The sequence below is a fragment of the Grammomys surdaster genome, unplaced genomic scaffold, assembly GCF_004785775.1.
Source record: "Grammomys surdaster isolate TR1022 unplaced genomic scaffold, NIH_TR_1.0 1164, whole genome shotgun sequence".
NCBI classification, from domain to species: Eukaryota; Metazoa; Chordata; class Mammalia; order Rodentia; family Muridae; genus Grammomys; species Grammomys surdaster.
Window position 1 is genome coordinate 1,640,031 of NW_021605583.1, and position 22,836 is coordinate 1,662,866.

General features: G+C 46.5%; 1 protein-coding gene across 1 annotated transcript; it reads left to right on the forward strand.

Annotated features, from left to right (window-relative positions):
• Positions 1–7,281: 7,281 nt before the first annotated feature.
• On the forward strand, positions 7,282–22,555 carry Ankk1 (ankyrin repeat and kinase domain containing 1). Its single transcript, XM_028783666.1, is given in 11 exon segments — positions 7,282–7,466; positions 12,352–12,646; positions 13,684–13,835; positions 14,161–14,210; positions 14,682–14,837; positions 15,503–15,621; positions 16,204–16,240; positions 17,067–17,293; positions 21,484–22,177; positions 22,180–22,475; positions 22,478–22,555. Coding segments are annotated over 11 exon segments (2,289 nt in total).
• Positions 22,556–22,836: the final 281 nt, after the last annotated feature.

Consider the following 22,836-nt stretch of genomic DNA (forward strand, 5'->3'; position numbering starts at 1 on the left):
TGTGTGTGTGTGTGTGTGTGTGTGTGTGTGTGTGTGTGTGTGTGTGTTTAACATGGTATATGTATGTGGAGTATTTGTGTGGTGGTGTGAGTGCTAATAAGACCATGGAGAATTTATCATTTTCTCAAGTGCTACTTAGAAGGCTCCAGGTTATTTTCCTTAAACTACCATCAGATGCCTTTGCAGTCTTCACACAGCATGGACGAGCTGTGATTCATAAGGCTTAGGTTGAGTATAAAACATGTGCATCTATGATTGTTCCTCAAATTATTTTTCCCTATAAAAATGCTGAGGAAGTCTTATGTTGCTTTTGCAAATAAACCATCCAGTGCAGCCCCACTGAGCCTTAAAATATAGTTTTAGAGTGATGTTCTGGTTCCCACTTAGGCCTATCTTCTCTTTCAACCCTACGTACAATGTCTTTAGGGTTCACTGCCATGTTCCAACACTTGAAAGAAGCTTGGGCATTATTGGCTGAGTGACAGCTGCCCACTGTGTCCCTCCCCTGCTGCAAGAGCTTTCTATTGCTTACATGCATACATAGAACTAACTCCCTCACCTTCCACACAGTCTACTTACCCCCATGCCTCCCATACCTACTGACCTCTGCTCTCTTCCAAAAGTCCTTCTGCTTCTGTAAAACCCACATACCCACAAAGTTCCCGCACAACAAAAGTGACAGGCACCTTTTGGCAAAATACTTGATTAAGCAAGTATAGATTCTTTTTAATGAAGTGAAGACTAGTGCTAGTCTCTCCCTACCGATGAGGAAACTGAGGCACACCAAGGTTAAACACCTGGCCCAAGCCACATCCCATACCTACCTCCCTCATCCCACTACTGTACACGAAACCCTCTTCAGTTCACATTTTCAACCCTCTTAATTTCTCCAGTGTGATGTGCTTTGAAATATTTTTGTGTGCTGTTTGTTTGTTTCCTAAGTTGAATTACATATACTAAGGCATGTATATTTTTTTTCTTAAGGGGAATCTTAGGGTCTAGACAAAGAGAAATGGACATAGACTGAAAAAGCATTACTGTCTTTGTTAGGCTTTCCATTGCTATGAAGACACACCATGGCCATGGCACCTCTTAGAAAGGACAACATTTAATTGGGTCTGGCCTGCAGTTTCAGAGGTTTAGTCCATTATCATCATGGCAGGAAACCTAGCAGCAATCAGGCACTCATCGTTCTGGAGGAGCCGAGAATTCTACATCTTGATCTGAAGGCAGCCAGGAGAAGACTCTCTTCTGCAGGCAGCTTGAAATAGGGTATCATCTGCACTTGACAAAGCTTGAGCACTAGGAGCCCTCAAAGCCCACCTACTATGACACACTTCCTCCAACAAGGCCACACCTATTCCAACAAAGCCATACCTGCTAATAGTGCCACTTCCCATGTGCCAAGCATATTCAAATCACCACAATAACCTTGCTGTAAGGACAGGTTATCTGATCAGAGACTGTGTCTTCACCCTGCCCATAGGATGACTTATCAGTTGATTTATCCAATTGATTGAGAGGGGCTTCTTTCTCCATTTGGGCATTGTCCCCATTGGCTCCCAAAACCATGGTTAGATACCAATGGTGGCCCAATTCCTGGTTTGTATGTGATTGTTTCCAGATTTTCACTCATAAACCTGACAAGGCATGAGTCCCTTTTTTGCTGCCTGTGAACAACTGGAGACATAAGGCCTGGAGACTAGCCATTCAGGTGGAAGGAGCAACCATGAATAACCTCTAAGAAGATCCGATCCCCTCTGGCCCTTCATTGTTTATCAAGGCACCCTTTTGCATTTAAATGCTTTGAGTTTAGTCCTGTAGTCCTGATTGTACTGCCTATCTAGTCTCCAGATCACTGAAACAACAACAAAGAAATAATGTATCCCCTTCTGTTTCTTTCTCACAACTAATGGAATCGTACAAAATTCAGGTCATGGACTGCAGTAGGAATCGCTCTGAAACAGACATTTCAAATAGCAAGGCCACTGCTGTGCTATGATTGAAGTCACTGAAAAAAAGACAGTTCTCCTTTCAGGGTGGTGGGAAATATTCCATAGTGTGGGTGGGTAGAAAAGAGTAGCCCCTGTAGGTTGCTTCTGAAGAGGTTTGGGGACCAGCATGACCACAAACATCAGGGGATCCAGTTCATTCCAAACAGGCTGAAGACAACTAACCAGCCTACTGTTTTGGATCTGGACCTTTGACTTCTATTACCTTGGAGCTGAACCAATGAGTGGCTTGAGTCTCTTGTTTTCAAGGGAATTCCTCCTGTTTGGGTAGTAATGCCATGGGAAACAATGGAAAACCATGAACAATCATGGAGAACCATGCCTCTTCCATGTTTAAGCCACACGTTTTGGGTGTTGTTGGCTATTTTAGTTCATTTTCTGCTGCTATAACCCAATAGTGCAGATTAAGTCATTTATGAAGAATAATGACTTCTTTTGGCTCATGGTTCTGGAGACTAGATTGTACTAATGCATCTAGTCAGGGCCTTGTACTGAGTCATAACATAGATGGGAAATCCAAAGGCAAGCAGGCACACATTGAGGAGACAGACAAGACAGCTGTCAGGGTTGGAATGTAAATGTCACCCCACTGGCTCATGAACTTGAACACTTGATCACCAGTTGGTGGGGCTGTTTTGGGAGGCTTGGACCTTTGAGATATATGGCCTAGCTAGGCTAGCAGAAGTGGTTCACTAAGTGGTGGGCCTTGAAGGTTGAAATCTGCTTCTGATTTGGGAACAAACTGTGTTCTTTCTGGTCTGTATATCTTGTGTTGAGCACTGCCAAGTGTTCCTACAGTCATGGAGCTACAGATCTCTTCTACCATGCCTTTTCTCTTATGAGGCATTGGAATTCCCCTGGAACCAGGAGGCAAAATAAACCTCTCCTGTTTTAGGTTGCTTCTGTCGAGTGTTTTGATCACAGTAATGAGAAAAAAGCTTTCTGCACTGCTGCTTTCAAAACTCATTCCTAGGGCAACCTAAAGAGTCCCTTAGAGCAAGCACTCACTCCTGAAAGAGCTTATTCAGTTTCTGTGAGTAGCATTAATCCCTCTAAACAGCGTGATCTCTTTTTAAGGCTCACCTTGCCCCCCACTTCCCAGTACTCAATGTGAGTTTCAGAGGGGATAAACAATAGAAACTCATCCCCAAAACACTCATCTTTTTCACAATGCAAAACACAGCGATTCCAGCCCAACAACTCAGATTCTCAGCTTGGTAGTCTGCAGGCCAGCAGTGAGACTGTAAAATCAATCAAAAAAAAAAAAAACAATTCTCTTTTAAAAGTTTAATGACAGGGACCTGAAGAGATTTGCTCAGTGGTCAAAAGAGCTTGTTGCCCTTGAAGACAACCAGAATTTGGTTCCGAGCACTTATGTTAAACACCTTACAACTTGTAAGCCTACCTTCAGGAAATCAATAGGACAACGGATCATGGCTTCTGTTAGCACTTGCACACTCATGTACATGTGCACACATACACATTTTAAAAATAAAGTTCAATGGCAAAATGGGTATAGAGTAAGTATTCCTAATGCAAGGGAGAGATAGGCTAGTAGAAAGAGGGAACGGCTCCCCCAAACAAGTCCCAAACCCAAGACAGTAGATATTAAATCTCAAACCTGGAAAACAATCTTTCACATCAAAGACACCCTTTTTAGATACAGTTAGTGGGTTGGACCCCCAAATGTGAATGAGCTGGACACTATGGCTTGACTTTTCTGGGCTTTGTCCTCCAGTGGCTCTGTAGTCTCAAGGTCTCAACAGTAGCCTAGCCACTGCAACTCTACATCAGATTGGCCTGTGGACTCTACAGCAGCTCAAAGGTCACATTTCTGCTCAGTGTGGTCCTCCTAGGGGTCCACTTCTGTAGCTCTGTGACTATGAATGTATCTTTTGAGATCTAGGTGGGGGAAAAGCTATGACTTCATGATCTTGTATTATTTGCCTACAGAAACACCACCATATACACATGCCATGTAAACATACAACTTGCACCTTAATATCTGAGTCAAAATGACTTAGCCATGTTTGAATTAACCAAAGGATGTAGTGCCAGATTTAAGGAGCAGAGACCTGAGGTGGTCAATGGTCTCATCCTGCACTTAGGGTGCTAGAGAAAACCCCAGGGATCTCTGAAATGACCTCAGAACTGCCCCACACATATCCCCATCTTTTGGGCCCCACTCACCCACCCACTCATACACACCATGTTTCTGATGAACTACACCAGGCTCCCTTCCTTCTGCACTAATCTCACAGTTAGAAAGGAATCTCTTGGCTTTACACTTGCACGCTTTTTCTCTATGTGTGGCAGGGTTGAGTTTTCCAGGGTTTCCCGCTCTGCTTTACCTTTAATTATCCATTCTGCCTCTAGCTTTGTGCTAGGTTCTTTCAAACACGACTTAAGCAGTCCCTTTGTGCTCACAGATCACCGCATGTGACCGCGAGCAGCTTGAAGCAGCATGAATGCTTGCTGCTTAGACAGTTTTTCTGCCAGATTTCCTAGTTCATTGCTCCGACTTTGGATCTTGCACAAGCTCCTTGGACCCAGAGAGAATCCAAGTAAATTCTTTGCTGGTTTATAACAAGACAAGCCTTTGTTTTATGTGTTCCTCCGTCTCTATGTAAGATCTTAACCGTGAGGTTTTACTAGACACATTTCTTCCAGCATATGTATTAGGTGCCTTGAGTGCTATAACAAGCCACTCCGCAAAAATATTTATTTGGGCTCCAGACTTAAGGGTAGAACCCATCATGTCAGGGAGGTCCTAACAGCAGGAGTGTTAGGCAGCTGTCCACATTGTGTACAAGCGAGGAAGCAGAGAGAGATGAATTCTAAGGCTTAGCTTGTTTTCTCCCCTTAATTTAGTCTAGGACCTCAGCCCATGGGGATTGTACCACCCATATTCAGGTGAGTTTGGTATCTTTGAAAATGAGACATGTTTTATTGCTTGCAGATGTGGCCACCTTCACTGTGGTCAAGACAGGGAACAGTTTCCTTGTAGAGATTTTGCAGCTGTGGCCGCAAAATCTCTACGCCCCACTGTTGACATCTGTCACCCTGTTTCCCTTCACTGTAATTGTGTCATTTCAAGACTGTGAATGGGGACATACAATATATATATCTTTTAAAACTGGTTTTGAAAACCATTACGATTCCCCAGTTGTGCCTGGCAACAGTCTCTGAGAATCATTCCATATTGTATATTTGCCTCAATGTGTTTAACCTTTCACCTGCTCAGCTGTTCCACATATTTTTGATATTCCATAGGAATTTGCAACTCACAATCATGTGCAGGTTTTTATGTGAACATGGTTTTCATTTCTCTGGGATTTATTTCCCCAAAGGACAATTGCTAGGTCATTTAACATATATATGTTACATATTTTCAGAGACTGACTCACTGTCTTGCAGAGTGGCTAGGTCATTTATATCCGCAGTGGCAATGTTTATATGGCCCATTTCTCATGGGTATTTGGCCTTAATATTTATGTTAACAATTCTGTTATGTGTACATGAACATCTCATTGTAACTTTGATTTGCAGTTATTGGCTAATGACACTGAGCATATTCCTTATTTGCCATCTGTGTATCTTCCCCAGTAAAATGAGTCTGAATCTCTTCTCCATTTTCTAACTGGATAAATGATTTTGCTTGTTTGCCATTAACTTTGAAGATATCCTTATATATCCTAGGACCCAGCAAGACATGGCTATCCAGGAGTCACCTCACAAATATCCTCTCCCTGTGTGCAGTTTATCTTCTCATCATCTTCCTGTCGTCCTTCCCGGAGTGGATGTTTTTCATAATGTTCAGTTTATTAATTTTTCCATTTATGAGTCATGCGTGTGGTATTTAAATTTTGTCTCATGGGTCTTTGTTTTGCTTTGTTGTTTCTGCCTTACCCTAGGCCATAAACATTTCCTTATAGGGTCAGGTACAATCTAAATCCAATCTCAATGCTTGGGAGACAGAGGCAAGAGGGTCATGAGTTCAAGGTCAGCCTTGTTTACGTATAAGCTCAAGATCAGCAGAACACATAGTAAAATCCTGTCTCAAAGGTGTAAAGGGGAAAAGAATATTTTCTAAAGGTTTTATGTTCCTATTTCATATTTAAGTCCATGCTCCATTAGATTCTTATATTTGTACAAGGTGTGAATGGATGGATATTCCTATTATCAAATCATTCTATAAAGGTGGAGAAACCCATGGAGATCTGATACAAATAAAAATAAGGCCCAATAACTGTTAAGGAGAAACAAGGCAGACATTACTGCTATGTGTGATCTCCTTTCCTTCCCACCCCACATCTTCCTCTCCTCTCCCTTCTCTCCTACCCCCTCCTCTCCCTTCTCTCCTACCCCTTCCTCTTTCTTCTTCTCCCTCTCCTCTTCTCCTTTTCTCCTCCCTACAGAGCATCTGCCCTAGCTTCCTGAATGCATACATTCCTTTACAGTGACCAGTCCTCCTCTCGGCACACAGGCTGACGTTGGAGCCAGTCAAAACACGCCCAGCATACCCTCTGCAACAGGTTTGCAGTGTGGAGAATGGAGACAGACAGACTGGGAACTTCCCTGTATGCAAATGACTTGTCCTTCTGGTTTGGAGAAAGTCTCCATTGGCTTTCAGCAGGGTCAAAGTATGACAGAACTGCTGGGTCACTACACTGACTCTAGGGGGTGCATAAGTGCTCAACCTTTGTGACCATATACTCAGGAAGGCTGGCTTCTCCTCGAGTTCACCCAAAGACTTTGTCCTGGTGAGACTAAAGGAGAAACACATGCACTATATTTGCTATAGGCAAATGCTGGCATTTGCCCTGATGCTCAAGTTCTCTGTGGAGGGGTAACAGGAAGATACGAACCAGCCTGCTCCTACTTAACATTGGGCCACAATCCCAAACCAGCCTTTACTGCTGCGGTCTGACTTCCAGCTGCAAGCTAGCTCTGCCTCTCCCTAACTCTGCTAGCTTGAGCTATCTGGGACTGAGGAAGGAAAAGCTATCTGAAAGGGGCATTCTCTCTTCCAGGACCAGATCTTTTCCTCCCTTCTGCAGTCTCTGGCTCTGGGCTGGCTGGGTTTCCCCACCTTGGCAGGTGGAGAAGGAGGGAGGGCCAACTTACCTCATCATTCCCACCCTCCCTGACCTGAAGAGCAGGAAGCAGAGGTTCCTGGAGCCACCCAGCTTGCTGTGAGAGTAAGGTGCAGTGCAGAGGCACAGGGAAGTGTGTGGTGCCACACAGGGCCAGGAGGCTTCTGGACTCCATGGCAGTCGGCCCCCTGGAGCAGCAGCTGGGCAGCCTCACCATCTTCACCCGTGATGATTTTGAGGAAGAATGGCACTTAGTTGCCAGTGGTGGCTTCAGCAAGGTGTTCCAGGTGAGGCACAAGCGCTGGAGGACCCAGTATGCCATCAAGTGCTCCCCGTGCCTCCAGAAGGAAACCACCAGGTAGCTGATGGCCTGCTTCCACAGAGGAAAGATTGAGGTAGAACAAGTTTTTGGTCTAGGAAGCTCAGAGGAAAGGGATAAACTGGGGTTGAGGTTGAATGTCCAGGTGCTTGTAAATGAGCCCTGTGATCTGAATTTCTTCAGACTAGGCTCTTTCTCTGAACCTGAAATAAATAGGCAAACCACGCCTGCTTGTTGGCATCCCAAGAGGTCAAAGGTGAGTAGGAATTGCCTTGCAAAAGTTTCTTTGTCTGCCAGGTCTCTCAAACTTGCTTTGTCTTCTTCTTGTGATATGATGAAGCTTGGGCACCCCTCTTTGCCCTATCCTTTCAGGGTAGGGATGAGCTTCCTAAGAAATGTGAAATTTGTCACCTTCTCTCTATCCATGCCAGCCATTGTAGGCTAAAAGGGATGGGAGGCTAGACACTGCCCCAGTAGGATAGCCACAGGTAGCTGATGCCACACTGCTGGCCTTCCACAGGGGATTAACTGAGGCAGGGCTCAGGTCACTTGCCAGCTAACATAAGACCTGCTGGAAAGTCAAGTCCAGCATCTCACGCTGTCTGGTTTGGATCCTGGCTGTCATAGTTTGTGCTACAACCACTTCATTGCTAGTGCCTCTGACCTTACTCTGTGTCCCTGCTATGTGCTTCCCCTTACAGCCAGGAAGGAGACATTCTGGGATGTTAGGCCCAAGTATGAGAACATGTCCACAATTACACCTCTTGGGACATCAACCGGGCACCCAGTGGTTCGTACCTAGATGTTATTTATTGTGTTTTCTGTGACTTGACGACATCCACCAATGGCAGCTTATGTATTAGATCTGTTTTCTACCTAGAGGACTCTTAGCTCTGGAATAGAGCCAGGTACTAGATTTATCCAAACAATGTATAGTCTTTGAAATAAAGAACACGAGGAAAGCTGGTGAGTATAGTCTTTGAAATAACACAAGGAAAACTGGTGAGCTGATTAGGCATATAAAGACATTTGCTGCCAAGATTGCTGACCTGAGTTTGATGCCCAGGACACACATAGTAGAAGGAGAGAACTGGCTCCTGAAAGTTATTCTGTGACACACACACACACACACACACACACACACGATTTATGACACATGCACACAAAGAAATATGTTTTTAACAAATACCATGGGAATGGATGGAGTTGACCTGCCTATTCTGTGACTGTGATAAAAAACTGCAGTCAGTTTTCCTTCCCAAGTTCTTAAGACTCATTGAGTGTTAAGGAATGTATTGAGTGTAGCTAGTGGATGTTATTGTGGATGACTCTCTTTGGAGCTTTATGTATTGCTTTATTAGCTCCCCCAGCCAGCCAGCCAGCCAGCCACTGGATGAAGGCTAATTGCCCTTTACTATGTGCCCAACACAATACTGGCCCCTGAGAGGAAATAATGAGTGAGGTGGACATGGTACCACTCTATGGATCTCACAGCTCAGAGGAGAGACGCTAAGCCCAATCTGAGTACACTCCTGTGACACAGGCAGGAAACAAAAATCAAGTCTAGTCCCTTGAGCACCTCCTGACAGGGTTTACCTGAGCTCAGAAAACCTCTCCTGAGAAAGTTACCCTGGAGCTAACATGTGAAGAATGAATGTGACTTAAGTAGGTGAGGAGAAAGTTTGCATGCAATGGGACACGTAAAGGACCTGTGACAAGGGGGCATGGTATGTACAGAGGTGAGGAAGGCCTTACAGCTGGAGTTGAAGATGTAAAGGAGCAGGGGAAAGACACTGAAGGACATGCAACCAGGCTGGAGAGCACGTATGGAAGGGAATCAAACAGATGTGCAGCTTAGGGAATGGACTAGATGGTGGCGAATGGAGGCTGCTCTTGTCAAGTGACTGATGTCTTCAGGCCAGGGATGACGGAGACCCAGACTGTAGTGCTGATAGTGGAGATGGAGGGAGAGGAAGGGTATTGAGGTGTGACACGACCTTGTGCTGGTTGACTGTGGGAGGCACACCAAAGCACACTGCTGAGGTCTCCATGCTGCCTGGTATAACAGAGGAAGACATCCCACTTGGATGTCACTCTATGACAACAGGACCTTGTGTCCTGCTAGTGTCTGCCACATAGTTATTGTCAAATAGATATTTGTTGAATGATGGCCTTGGCAGAAAAAAAAGACCAGGTTTGAGGAAGCCCACATATGCTAAGCCTAAGATAGTTTTCAGTCAAAAAGAGTTGTCAAGGGTACATATATGTTATAATTAACATTCACATGCTGTGTGTTTTAGGTAGTAATTGAAGCCAGGCCAGAGATAATATCATCCATTCTAAACACAAATTGAACGCTTAAGGTCCTGACCTCACGGGGGTTAGATTCTAATGAAGGAAACAAGGAGAAAATAAGCAAGTACAGTTTCTATCTATGGCAGTAAGGGCTACTAGACATTTTCTCAGCTGATTAAAAATAAGGAGGATTGAGTAGTAGGATCTCCTAAGAATAGATTGATTTGGTCTACAACTATTAATCTATGGGCCATCTGCATGTGTGGGAATCGGAAGAGATCGAGCTGAGGTCGTGTTGCCAATTACATAGGCTCGTTTCTGAAATACTCACTAATTAAGATGAGCCAAGTTGTCTTTGGAGCAGATGAATGATCAGGCCATGTGGTTCTGGGAGAGAAGGTGTCTTGGCATAGGAGACAACATATGCAGAGTTCCTGGAGTGGCAACACACTTGGTGCCCGGGCAGAGAAAGAGAGAGAGGGATGGGTTAGGAAGCGATGGGGTCAGAGTCATGACAGGGGTGAGGGTGATTACAAGAACCTTTGTCAGGCTTTGAGAGACCCTTGTCTTCAACTCTGAGGGAGAATAAAGCCAGATACACTGGTAGAACAGTGATTTGCTGTTATAGTTTTCTTTTAAGATTCCTTTTTATTGTATGGGTGTGTGGAGGTGGGCTTTGTGTACATGAATGCAGGTGTTGACAGACTCTAGAGGCACCAGATCCACCTAGATCTAGAGTTTCACGTGATTTTGAGCCATTTCACGGGGGTGCTAGGAACAGAATGTAGATCCCCTGCAAGAAAGTATGCACTCTTAACTGATGAACCATCTCTCTATCCTCTACTATGTACATTTTATATTTAGAAGCATTTGGAGCAACAGCAGAAAGGCCATTCAGGAGACCTGGGTTCAGTGATAAAAGGTAAACGGCAGAGGTGGTAAGAAGTAGCCAGAAGATCCTTGCTGAATTTCAGTGATGGAGTTGGTGATGAGAATGAGATCAAGATGAATCCAGGACCTGTACAGGGCCTGGAGGATGGGAAGCATACTGGCTGAGATGAATAAGGCTACAGGAGGAGACAGTCTTATGGAGAGACTGAGAGACAAGCTTCTGACGCATGCAGTATCAAAGCGTCAAATATCTGATTGGAGATGCTGATGGTGAGCAGAGGAAGTGGGATACCAGGTGGGATGAGAAGAGCATCTGAGATGAGCACAAGGGCCGAGCATTCTAAATTAGCCAAGGAGACAGAGAAGGGCAGCACAAAGTCCGCAGGGGAGGTTCAGGAGAATGTGGACATGAGCTGGTAAGAGAAAAGAGATTGGAACTGTCTGCTGGGGTAATGGGATCCGAGGCTAGAGAGACAGAAACCTACTGAAGAAGTCGATATGGCTGTGTGGGGCAGTTACTATTGTTCCCATTCTGCAGGTTCAATGGAGGCCCAGAGAATCCTCTGTCCAAAGTCATGCATAACTCAAGTGGGAGAACTAAGCTGTGAGGGCAGCACAGTGTCACCTAATGTCCCAATAAGTTGTCTGCCTCAGGGCTGATATTATTTTGGTTTCTACACACCCAAGAAAGAGAAGGAGGGCAGTAAAACACCCCAGAGCTATCTGGAATAGCAGCTAAGGGCTAGAGAAGGCTAACCCTGTAGTAGCCAGCTGCTCAGACTTCTGGAGAGTGGTAGCTGTTCCTGAAGGCCAGACCCTCTGACTGGTGCCCCTGAGAGCACATCAGGAGCATCTCACTGCAGCATCAGCACGGCTTTGCAGACACGTTGCTTTTTGAAAATGCCGTTCCTCCTTAATCCCCATCTTCTCAGTCCCAAAACTGTCTCTTGCAATTTACATATTTACAGTTCTGTAGGCCACACACAGTGCAACGAACAAAAGGCCCTGCGGTGCTTCTTTTACAGGGCTTCCCCTGAAGTCCTGATTTCAGTTCATTCCCACACAGATGTATTGTACAGTGCATGGCAATGTGTGTGTGTGGGGGTGGCAAAGAGTGCTAATTATAGTTCGTCTATAACACAGACTACTCTACATCCATTAAAGACCGTGCTTCAGGAGAATAACAGTGCAGGCAAGCGTTAGATTGTAGGAAAGGAGAGACTCCTGGAAAACGTCATAAAAGAACACACTAAAATGTTAGCTAAGGCCAACTCTGCAAGATTTTTCTTCTTTACAGCTCTCTGCATCTCCTAGGTTTTCTACAAGGTGCATGTATTATTTTCATAATCAAAATGTTTACAGATGCTATTTTAAAACAGAATCAGGAAGCACAATACCGGTTTTCCAAGGGCTTGAAAGCTGCTAGGGAAGATGAACATGTAAGCAAGTTGGTAGGATAAACGGTAGGTTGTGTTCCAGGCTTTTTGTGGCTGGCTCTGCAGAATGGATAAACTCCCAAGCCTGCAAACCTCTCACCCTTTCATTGACAGCAGCTGGAGCCCCGGGCCTGGCTGCCTGCGGTTCTCCTATAGCCTCTCATTTCTCTTCCACTGTCTCGGAAGCTCCTGAGGCTTCTCTGGGTCTACTTAGCTTGCAGCATGGTGGGTTAGTGCATTTTGCCACTTGCCCTGGTAATTGCTGTTCCCTCTTCTTCCATCCCATTTGTGGCTCTCCACAGCTCTGAGGTGAGTTGCCTCTTTGAAGAAGCAGCCAAAATGGAGAAGATTAAGTTTCAACACATTGTGTCCATCTATGGGGTCTGCAAGCAGCCCCTGGGTATTGTGATGGAGCTCATGGCCAATGGTTTCCTGGAGAAGACACTACCTACCCACAGCCTCTGCTGGCCACTCAAGCTCCGCATCATCCATGAGACCAGCTTGGCCATGAACTTCCTCCACAGCATTTAGCCAGCCCTGCTCCACCTGGACCTTAAGCCAGGCAACATCCTGCTGGGCAACAACATGCATGTCAAGGTGAGGGTCCTGATGATGTACACCTCTTCCATATAGCAGGATTGTCTGCATGCCAATCATTGAACCAGCCAAGAGCTTGAGCTATATTTTTGTTTGAATAAGTAGTGAACACAGGGTTAAGTCTGAAGCAGAGATGGATGAGTAGACAACTTTGGGGCATGAGATGGGGGTGGTGATGTCCACAGTGTTCTCTGGACCACACTTCTAAAACTGGTAGAATAGTCTCTACCCTTCATGTTCTTTGTCTGAGGAAGGGATGTGTATAAAGAAGACTTTTAGTGAGTCAAGAGGCTTCGGTGCTCAAGCCTTCAATAATAATTTTTATGCATGCGAGACCCTTGCACATTCTCTTCCCCAATCTCTTTGCACCTAGCAAAGTCCTAATTGTGTTTCAGCTCAGATTAGTCCTCACCTCCTTGGGGAGACCTTTCTTGATCTCCTCCATCAGGGACGCTTACCTCCTCTAGTCACACCTTTGCTACTTCATTTTCTGACCCTAATTGCAATATATGGGCATTCTACAAAACTTTTTTTAAGCTTAGGCAAAGTTGAAGAGTAACAGCAGGTAAGGGGTCTCAAACATGAGTGAAACTTGTTCTTAATGCACAGATATCCTATGTGAATACTCAGACATCATAATACCCAGACATCATGAGGGTTTGGGGTTTAAAGACGCATATCAATACCCAATCTCATTGTTCCCCGATGGATGACAGACTGACAGGCTAGAAGCAAAGGATAAACAGATGGTGTGAGTGTTTCAGGATTCACGGAGCTGGGAAGAACAAGGACCTTGAAGATGTACAGATTCCCAGCCTACAGATGAGGAAACTAAGGCTCTGTGAAGCTGAATAACTGGTTCAAGATCATCTAGGCAGTGGGCAATAGAGCTGTGGGCCAGTGAAGTTAAAAACTACATGTGCTATACTCAAATGGGATACAATGACAATGGCAATGAGTAAGAAGGAGGCCACAGGTGACTTCTGGAAGGTTTCTGTTGCCGCCCTGTCCTTGGCATCTATCTGGCTTTCTCCCAGATTTCAGATTTTGGCCTGTCCAAGTGGATGGAGCAGTCAACCCAGAAGCAATACATTGAGAGGTCAGCTCTGAGGGGCACACTCAGCTACATCCCTCCTGAAATGTTCCTGGAGAATAACAAACCTCTAGGGCCTGAATATGATGTGTACAGGTGAGTGGGCAGCTGGGCTCTGTGTCATGTGACAGGTTGCTACCCTGGCTGGGTCCCTACAGCTAACAGACAGGGTAGGACAAGGATTTGGAGGGGTTCCTCATGTGTTGATGGAAAGAGAAAGATGAGGGGATCCCTGCTTCACCTGGGATTGTAGAGAGTGTGGGGACCCCTGTCCAGAAATTACAGATACTAGACCAAGCAGACTATTGGGTTCTTCTGGCTACAAATCATGGATACTAGACCAAGTAGACTGTGCGGTGGCCCTGGCTAGGGATCATGGATACTAGACTAAATCTTTCTGCTAATATATTCCCCACTGCAGCTTTGGGATTGTCATCTGGGAGATTCTCACTCAGAAGAAACCCTATGCAGGTAACATGATCATAGTCTATGCCTGTGAGCGGCTGAGGTTGGAGAACTCAGGATGATGTGTGAACCACTGTGAGCTCCTCACGGATTTCTACCTTACTCTGCTCCCTCTGTCCCCAAATGCTAGAACTTCTGAAATAGTGAGCAAGCATCAGCCTTGACCTTGCTTCATGACTTTAACACTCAAGCCCCTACACTTTATAGTGTGGAAAGCCAAAGCCTTCCCCCAGGGCCTGTCTGTTTATTCTACTGCCTTTGCACAGAGAACAGATGTAGGAATCATGCTGTATCTTTGCTAGAGTTGGACCCGTGACTAAGCTGCTCAATCAGAGCCTCAGCTAGGTCCCAGACTCAACTGTCTACTCACTGAGCATGTATATAGAACACCCACTGCCTTCCTATCCTGTCATGATCCTCCCAGCTTCCACCCACTCGCCAGTCACGTGACCACACTGCCTACCTCTTCTCTTACAGGGTTCAATATGATGACCATTATCATCCGAGTAGCTGCAGGCATGCGGCCCTCCTTGCAGGATGTCTCTGCTGAGTGGCCAGAGGAGGCCCATCAGATGGTGGACCTGATGAAGCGCTGCTGGGACCAAGACCCCAAGAAGAGGCCATACTTCCTAAGTATCTGCCCATTATTTCCTACCCAGGATCTAGAGAAGGAGGGACAGAAGACAGCCTTCTCCTGAGACATATGTAGAGACATCCTTGGCATTAGAGCTCAAAACAATATATAAGACATCTTCAGCGTGAGGCTGGAAGGCATGTCCTCTGAGCTACACAGCTGAGGATGGATTTTGTTAGACCGTGCTCTCTGTGTGCCTAAGGGAGGTAGAATCAGCAAATAGAAACCACAGCATCTCACCTGGATCCTGCCATTGAACTCTGGGACTAACTCTGGGCATTTTCAATACTTTGGAATCTATAACGTCATAGGTTGAATGGAATGAGGCTATCTGATCCTCTAGGGGTAACACACAGAAGGGCGGGCATCTTAGAGATTGTCTGATCATTGCCTTCTCTTTCTGTGAAATAAAGGCTTACCTTCAGAGGGTCATCAAGTTGTCAAGTGTACCCCAGCCATGTCAAGAGTGGGGCTCAGTTTCCAACATCATTGTGGGCAAATGGAAGCATACATAAACCTAGGAATGTGTTAAGGGAATATGGGAAACATCAGAATATCCGAAATGTTTAGGGGAATACAGAAAACATAAGAATATCTGAAATGTAGTAAGTAGCATTGAGCTTGCCTGTTTCCTTTCTCCTCTATCCTTACTCCTGTGGAGTAGATGTGACCATTGAGACAGACATGCTGCTGTCCCTGTTCCAGAGCCCTGTGGCAGACCCTGAGTGTGAAGCCCTGACCCAGAAGGTGTCTTACAAGCCATCACTGAGCCAGCCCCTCAAGGTGGATATGACAGGCTAGGCAGGCCACTCTAGGGATACTGGAAGCCACTATGTGGCATCTATGGTCTCTGGATAGCCTGAGAGAGAATATGCAAAGGCTGAAATTTATGAGGCCACTTGACTGCTGAGAGTGATGTGGGAACTAGAAGCCAAGCTAGCCCATACTTAGCTCTCATCCAGAGAGACTAGCTGGAGGCTTCCAGCATCCCTAGGGAGGACACCTTTCCTTATTTACGCAACTGTACTCTAAAGGCCATAGGTGCTATGGCTCAGAGTCCCTGGGAAGGACCTTATCCTAAGCTATCAAGCTGTGGATGTCAACATCATCCTTCAAGTCTCTTGTTCCTACTCTGATGTGGGAACTGACAGGGACTATCGGGGGTTTCAGAGATCTACCATGGAGTCTCTAAATGAAGATCAGGCCTCAGAACTCCACTGCTTAGTGGTTTCTTCTATACATGTACTGGCAGAGCAATGGTATAGGAAGATCTCCCAGCAAGGGTAGGATGTGAATTTGGAGGGAGGAAAGGAAAGGAGGACCAGAGCAGATCCCTGATGACCCATCCTGTACATCACTTTTCAGGTCAACAAGGAGGTCAACCAGGAGATCGCAGACAGTGGTGAGTCTGTTGTGCTGAGATGGGACCGAAGACTTCACGTGGAGGAAAGGATGGAATCCATTCTCCTCACTCATTGTCCTTGTCCCCTCTCTTTCTCAGGCCTATGACACATAAGGGATGGCTCAAAAATACCCAGACTCTTGGAGTTCTGAATCAGTTTCCCCTTCATGATTGTGCTCTTAAAAGAGTCAATTCCCTGTTTCTGCCTTGAGAGATAGAACACTGGCTTTCAATACTGTCTTTATGTTATACTTATTTGAGAAAGAAGAATGAGAAAAAGATGTGTCCAGTGCCTACCCCATACAAATCAGAATCAGTAGAGGTTGGGTCTTAGCCATGGTCATTATTCAGTTCTGAGACACCCGTAGATGAATCAGGAGGTGGTAAGGCCTGAAGATCTTATAGCACACAACTTCTAAAGCAGTTCTGATTTCCACAGCCTGACTTCCTCTCAGGTTCTTCTCTGAACATTCTTACCCATCTAATCTGTCTTCCAACTGGTAGAATGAGCCAGCACTATTCATCTCTCTTTTAAAGAGTTGCACATGGAGGCTCAAAGAGGCCAAGAACTAGCAGAGTCCAGAGGATGCTTCTGGGTAGAGTAATGATTTTCAACCAGGCCTCCTAGTCTCAGCTCATCCTGCCTCCTCTGCAAAAAACACAGATTCAGAGCTCTAATGGAATCGGTGATCCTTGATACCATGAAAGCCATTGCTCTCAAGTCGAGGCTGTTTCTGGAAAGTGTCTCCAGGAGGCAAGGGGATGCATAAGTGACTTCTGAACAGGTTAAGATATATTTTTTCAATCTATCCCTTTCTCTTAGCAGACTCGGGTGACTCCTTGAAGTGGATCCTACAGCTCTCTGACAGCAAGAGCTTGGTCCCAAGCGGTATCTATGAGAGCAAGGTGACTCCCCTACACTTTCTAGTGGCCAGGGGCAGCTTGGAACAAGTGAGGATGCTGCTGTCCCATGAGGTTGATGTAGACTGTCAGACAGCCTCTGGCTATACACCATCCCTCATCACCAACCAGGACCAGCAGCTGTGGAGCACTGCTGCCGCGCCCTAAAGATGGCGCCTGCTTGCCCTTGCCGCTTTGGAGTAAACAAGTCCGTATTTAGCCAGAAGACCGGACCTGCTAGTAGCCTGATCTTTCGTCATGAGTCTCTGGCCTATGATGGTGCAGGACATGCCATGGGCCCATGGGCAACCCTACTAAGGGTATATAAGCTGCACTCACGGGCTGGTCGGGGGCACACCCTCAAGCTTCATGTAACTTGTAACTCCTGAATAAACTGTTGCTGGAAGGAACTGGTGTGCTAGTCTTTCTTCCCTGCTGGTCTGGGTGATAGGCGCAGCACATTTGGTGGCCCGTACGGGGAAGAGAATTCCTGAATTCCCGGAGTTCCCAGAACCAGTAGCAGTCAGGGCGATCGATCGGTAAGTGGCCAGTAAGTGGGGCCCTTCAATCAGAAAGTCCTCAGAAGGAGGCTTCATTATTTAAGGTCCTTGGTAGGAGGCAAGTAAAAGTGAAAGTGAAGCTGCCGGCGGAGTGCCAGGAGGAGTGGATCCATGGATAGTCATTCTAGTATTAGTAATAGCGGTTGTGGTGTCCCTGGCGTTGTATTTTTGCTTTGACTGTCATCAGCCAGGGCGTGAGTGCCACTGTTAACTATGGGAACATCACCGTCCTGTCCCGTGAAAGCCGCTCTTCATGAACTCCTTAAGAGTAAAGGTTGAAAATTTAAAGATAAAGTGCTCACTCAATTTCTCAGTGAAGTGGATACCGTTGCCCCGTGGTTTGCGGTCTCAGGTAATCTTACTTTGTCCTGTTGGGATAAACTAGGAAGGGATCTAGATCGAGCCTGGGAGGAAGGCACCCTGCAGGATAGGAGGGGAAAGACAGGGATCAGAAGCATGTGGAAGATTATTCGTGGTTGTTTAACTAGCGAAGAGTGTCATTTGGCAATACAAGTAACTACAGAGGCTCTGGATTTAGTAAAAGAGATGAGATCAGAGACACGGTCCACCAGCTCAAGACTGGGGAAAGAAGGAGAGAGACAGAGGTCAAAACAGCTGTACCCTAGTTTAAAGGGTCTAACAACTGATCAAGAGTCAGAAACTGAGGACAGTTCAGACACTGAATGGGAGATGGAAGATCTAGAAAAAGCTATACAGGAATTGTTGGCTGAAATGGAGAAGTGTGAGGCACGTAAGAAAAGGAAGTCAGATGGTAGAAAAAGGAAGGAGGTAGGGTCTGGCCGCAAGAATGAGGAAGTAGATGTGGTAAGGAGGGTGGAGCCTTCTGCTCCTCCGCCATATGCGGAAGTGTCCTTGCGGCCATGGGGGGGCACACAGGCATCGGCCTGCACCTTTTGTCCACAGACTTGGCGAGAGGCAGAGGCTGCCTTTCCCGTTTTTGAGGACGCCAATCAGCAGAGGTATATCGTGAGCCCCTTGATTTTAAGGTCTTAAAGAATTTGGCTGACTCTGTACAAACCTATGGCATTAATGCCTCTTTCACCCTAGCTCAGATTGAGAGGCTGACCCATTCAGCCATGACACCATCAGATTGGATGTCAACTGTAAAAGCCTGCCTTACTATGGGACAGTATCTTGACTGGAAATCTTTATATACTGAATTTGCTCAGCAACGGGACAGAGATAATGTGGCCCAAGGTCAGGCTGCCTGGAGCTTTGATATGCTCATGGGGCAAGGACAATGGTCAAACAATCAAACAGTTTATCCTCCACAAGTTTATGCACAAATAAATACTATAGCTGGAAGGCATTGCCTAATAAAGGAGAAGTTTCTGGTAATTTAACAAAAATTGTCCAAGGAGCAACAGAACCTTTTTCAGATTTTGTGGCTAGGATGATGGAGGCTGCAGGCAGGATTTTTGGAGATCCCGATACTGCCATGCCTCTTATACAGCAGTTAATCTTTGAGCAATGTACCAGGGAATGTAGGCAAGCAATTACTCCCTGGAAGGCTAAAGGACTGACAGCCTGGATGAAGGCTTGCAGGGAGATAGGAGGACCATTGTCCAACGCTGGCCTTGCAGCCGCTGTCATGCAAATTTCAAAAGGGAAGGGAAGTACTCCTGGAGCTTGTTTTCAATGCGGCCATACGGGACATTTAAAAAGGAACTGCCCGAGAGAGGAAGGAGAATGAATTCAAAGCCAAGCCCAAGTTTATGCCCGAGGTGCAAGAAAGGAAATCATTGGGCTAATGAGTGCCGATCAGTTAAGGACATTAATGGTCAACCTTTAACCACTGGATATGCAGGAGCCCGTTCAAAAAACGGACAGAAGGGCCCAAGACCCCAGGGCCCGCAAATATATGGGGCCATGGAAGAACAGAACGACCAGGTACACAGTTTGCCCAGCATGAGACCCCGCAGAGGGCCACGTCAGGCTCTGCAGGGCTGGACCTCCGCTGCACCACCCGAATCATATTAACACCTCAAATGGGGGTGCAGCCAATAACCACTGATTTTAAAGGCCCCCTTCCCCCAGGGTCAGTGGGCATCTTGTTGGGGAGATCCTCTTCGGCCTTGAAGGGCTTGATAATTCATCCAGGGGTTATAGATCAAGATTATGAAGGAGAAGTGAAGGTTTTGGTTTCTTCCCCTCGGGGTATTTCAGCAATTTCCCCTGGAGATCGTATTGCCCAACTTTTGGTCCTACCTAGTCTGCATGAACTGTATCCTTCCAGAGATCGGAAAAGAGGATGTGAGGGCTTTGGATCCACCAGGGTGGATTCCATGTTTCTTAGTCTTGATTTAGAACAACGCCCATTGATTGAAATCAGAGTAAATGGAAAACTTATTCTGGGATTATTAGATACTGGAGCAGATCTCAGCATCATAGCCCTGAAAGATTGGCCAAGAGGATGGCCTGTCCAGTCCTCTTCCCAGACTCTACAGGGATTAGGGTATGCCAAGACCCCAGATATAAGTGCAAGAAACCTCCCCTGGGAAGACCAAGAAGGACACCAGGGTCACTTCCAACCATATGTGCTGGAGTTGCCTGTTAGTCTGTGGGGAAGGGATCTTCTGAAGGGCATGCAGTACCGTCTCACCAATGAATATTCCTTTAATTCTCAGAAAATGATGCAAGATATGGGATGGTATCCTTCCAAAGGATTAGGAAAGAATTTACAAGGCAGACCACAACCTATAGAAGTTACGCCAAAAACTGATAGAAGGGGTTTGGGTTTTTCCTAGGGGCCGCTGAGGAGGGTATTCCCATTACCTGGAAGACAGAGGATCCAGTATGGGTTCCTCAGTGGCTGCTCTCCTCTGAGAAGTTACAAGCAGCTAAACAATTAGTAGCAGAACAATTATCCATGGGTCATATCCGACCCTCAGTTTCTCCCTGGAATACTCCTATCTTTGTGATTAAAAAGAAGTCTGGAAAATGGAGGCTACTACATGATTTGAGTGCCATTAATCAGCAAATGCAGATCATGGGCCCAGTCCAGCGTGGGCTGCCACTCCTATCTACTTTACCAGCTGCATGGCCCATAATAGTTATTGATATAAAAGATAGCTTTTTTTCCATTCCTCTATGTGCCAAAGATAGTGAGAGGTTCGCATTTACTGTCCCATCCTGTAATCATGAGGAACCTGATCAGAGTGGATAGTCCTGCCTCAGGGCATGGCAAATAGCCCTACTATGTGTCAACTGTATGTGGGTGAAGCCATCGCTCCCCTAAGAAAAATTTTTCCAGATTTGAGATGCATTCATTATATGGATGACATTTTGCTTTCAGCAAAAAGTGAATTAGTTTTAGATCATGCCTATGAAGAATTGATTAAATTATTGAAACAAAGAGAGTTGTTTATTGCTCCTGAAAAGGTTCAGAAGGAAAGTCTGGTTAATTATTTAGGAGCAAGAATCGGACCTGAAAAAGTAATCCCTCAAAAGGTTGAGATAAGGAAAGATGGCGCCTGCTTGCCCTTGCCGCTTTGGAGTAAACAAGTCCGTATTTAGCCAGAAGACCGGACCTGCTGGTAGCCTGATCTTTTGTCATGAGTCTCTGGCCTATGATGGTGCAGGATGTGCTATGGGCCCATGGGCAACCCTACTAAGGGTATATAAGCTGCACTCACGGGCTGGTCGGGGGCACACCCTCAAGCTTCATGTAACTTGCAACTTCTGAGTAAACTGTTGCTGGAAGGAACTGGTGTGCTAGTCTTTCTTCCCTCCTGGTCGGGGTGATAGGCGCGTCACAAGCAGCCTGACCTCTGTGCCTTGCTCCTGGCACACGGTGCTGATACCAACCTGGCAGATGAAGATGGCTGGGCCCCACTGCATTTTGCAGCCCAGAATGGGGATGACCACACTGCCCGTCTGCTCCTGGACCATGGGACCCTGGTGAATGCACAGGAGCACGAGGGCTGGACCCTACTCCACCTGGCTGCACAGAATAACTTTGAGAATGTGGCACGGCTTCTGGTCTCCCGTCAGGCTGACCTCAGCCCATGTGAGGCCAAAGGCAAGACGCCCCTCCATGTTGCAGCCTACTTTGTGCACATTGGCTTGGTCAAGCTGCTGACAGGACAGGGAGCTGAGCTGGATGCTCAGCAGAGAAACCTGAGGACACCTCTGCACCTGGCAGTGGAGAGGGGAAAAGTGAGAGCCATTCAGTGTCTGTTAAAACACGGGGCACTCCCTGATGCTCTTGACCCCAATGGCTACAGCCCTTTGCACATTGCTGCAACCAGGGGCAAGTATCTTATTTTTAAGATGCTTCTCAGATATGGAGCCAGCCTTGAGCTATGCACACAACAGGGATGGACACCCCTGCACCTAGCAACTTATAAAGGCCACCTGGAGATTATCCCTCTGTTGGCCAAGAGCCATGCAGACCAAGATGCTCTTGGAAGTATGCAATGGACTCCCCTACACCTGGCTGCCTTCCGTGGGAAGGAGGGGTGATGCTGGCACTGCTGCAGTGTGGTGCCAACCCCAATGCTGCTGAGAAGTCAGGCTGGACTCCTCTTCACCTGGCAGTGCACAAGGGGTCCTTCCTGAGTATTGTCCACCTTCTGGAGCATGGTGCTGATGTCCATGCTTGCAACAAGGTTGGCTGGACACCTGCCCACCTGGCTGCTCTCAAGGGCAACACACCCATCCTCAAAGTTCTAGTCAAAGCTGGTGCATAGCTTGATGTCAAGGATGGAGTTGGCTTCACACCCCTGCAGCTGGCCCTCCGCAGCCCAAAGCAGAGCATAGTGGCCTAGTGGCCTGCTTGCAGGGCAAGGAGCCTTCACTAACCGTTCTGGGAGTTTCTGAGCCTGGACCCTAGATAGAAGATTAGATAGACCAGGGTTCCTTTGCTTGGAAGGGGAGAGGCTTATGAAAGTGAAACTTGTCATCTGGGAGGCCACTTCCCACCTGCCCCTTTGACCTTGAGAGGAACCAGTGTCCTAGGTGACAGAAGGAACCCGAGGGGTTCCAGTGAGCTGGGAAAGCTACAGACTACCTGGGAAATTGATCCTGGCTCCCCTCCAGGCACCTCCAGACCAGCCACGTCCTCTATTTTCTTTAGATGAGCTCATGTGTCCAAGACAAGCTTCATCTCTAGCC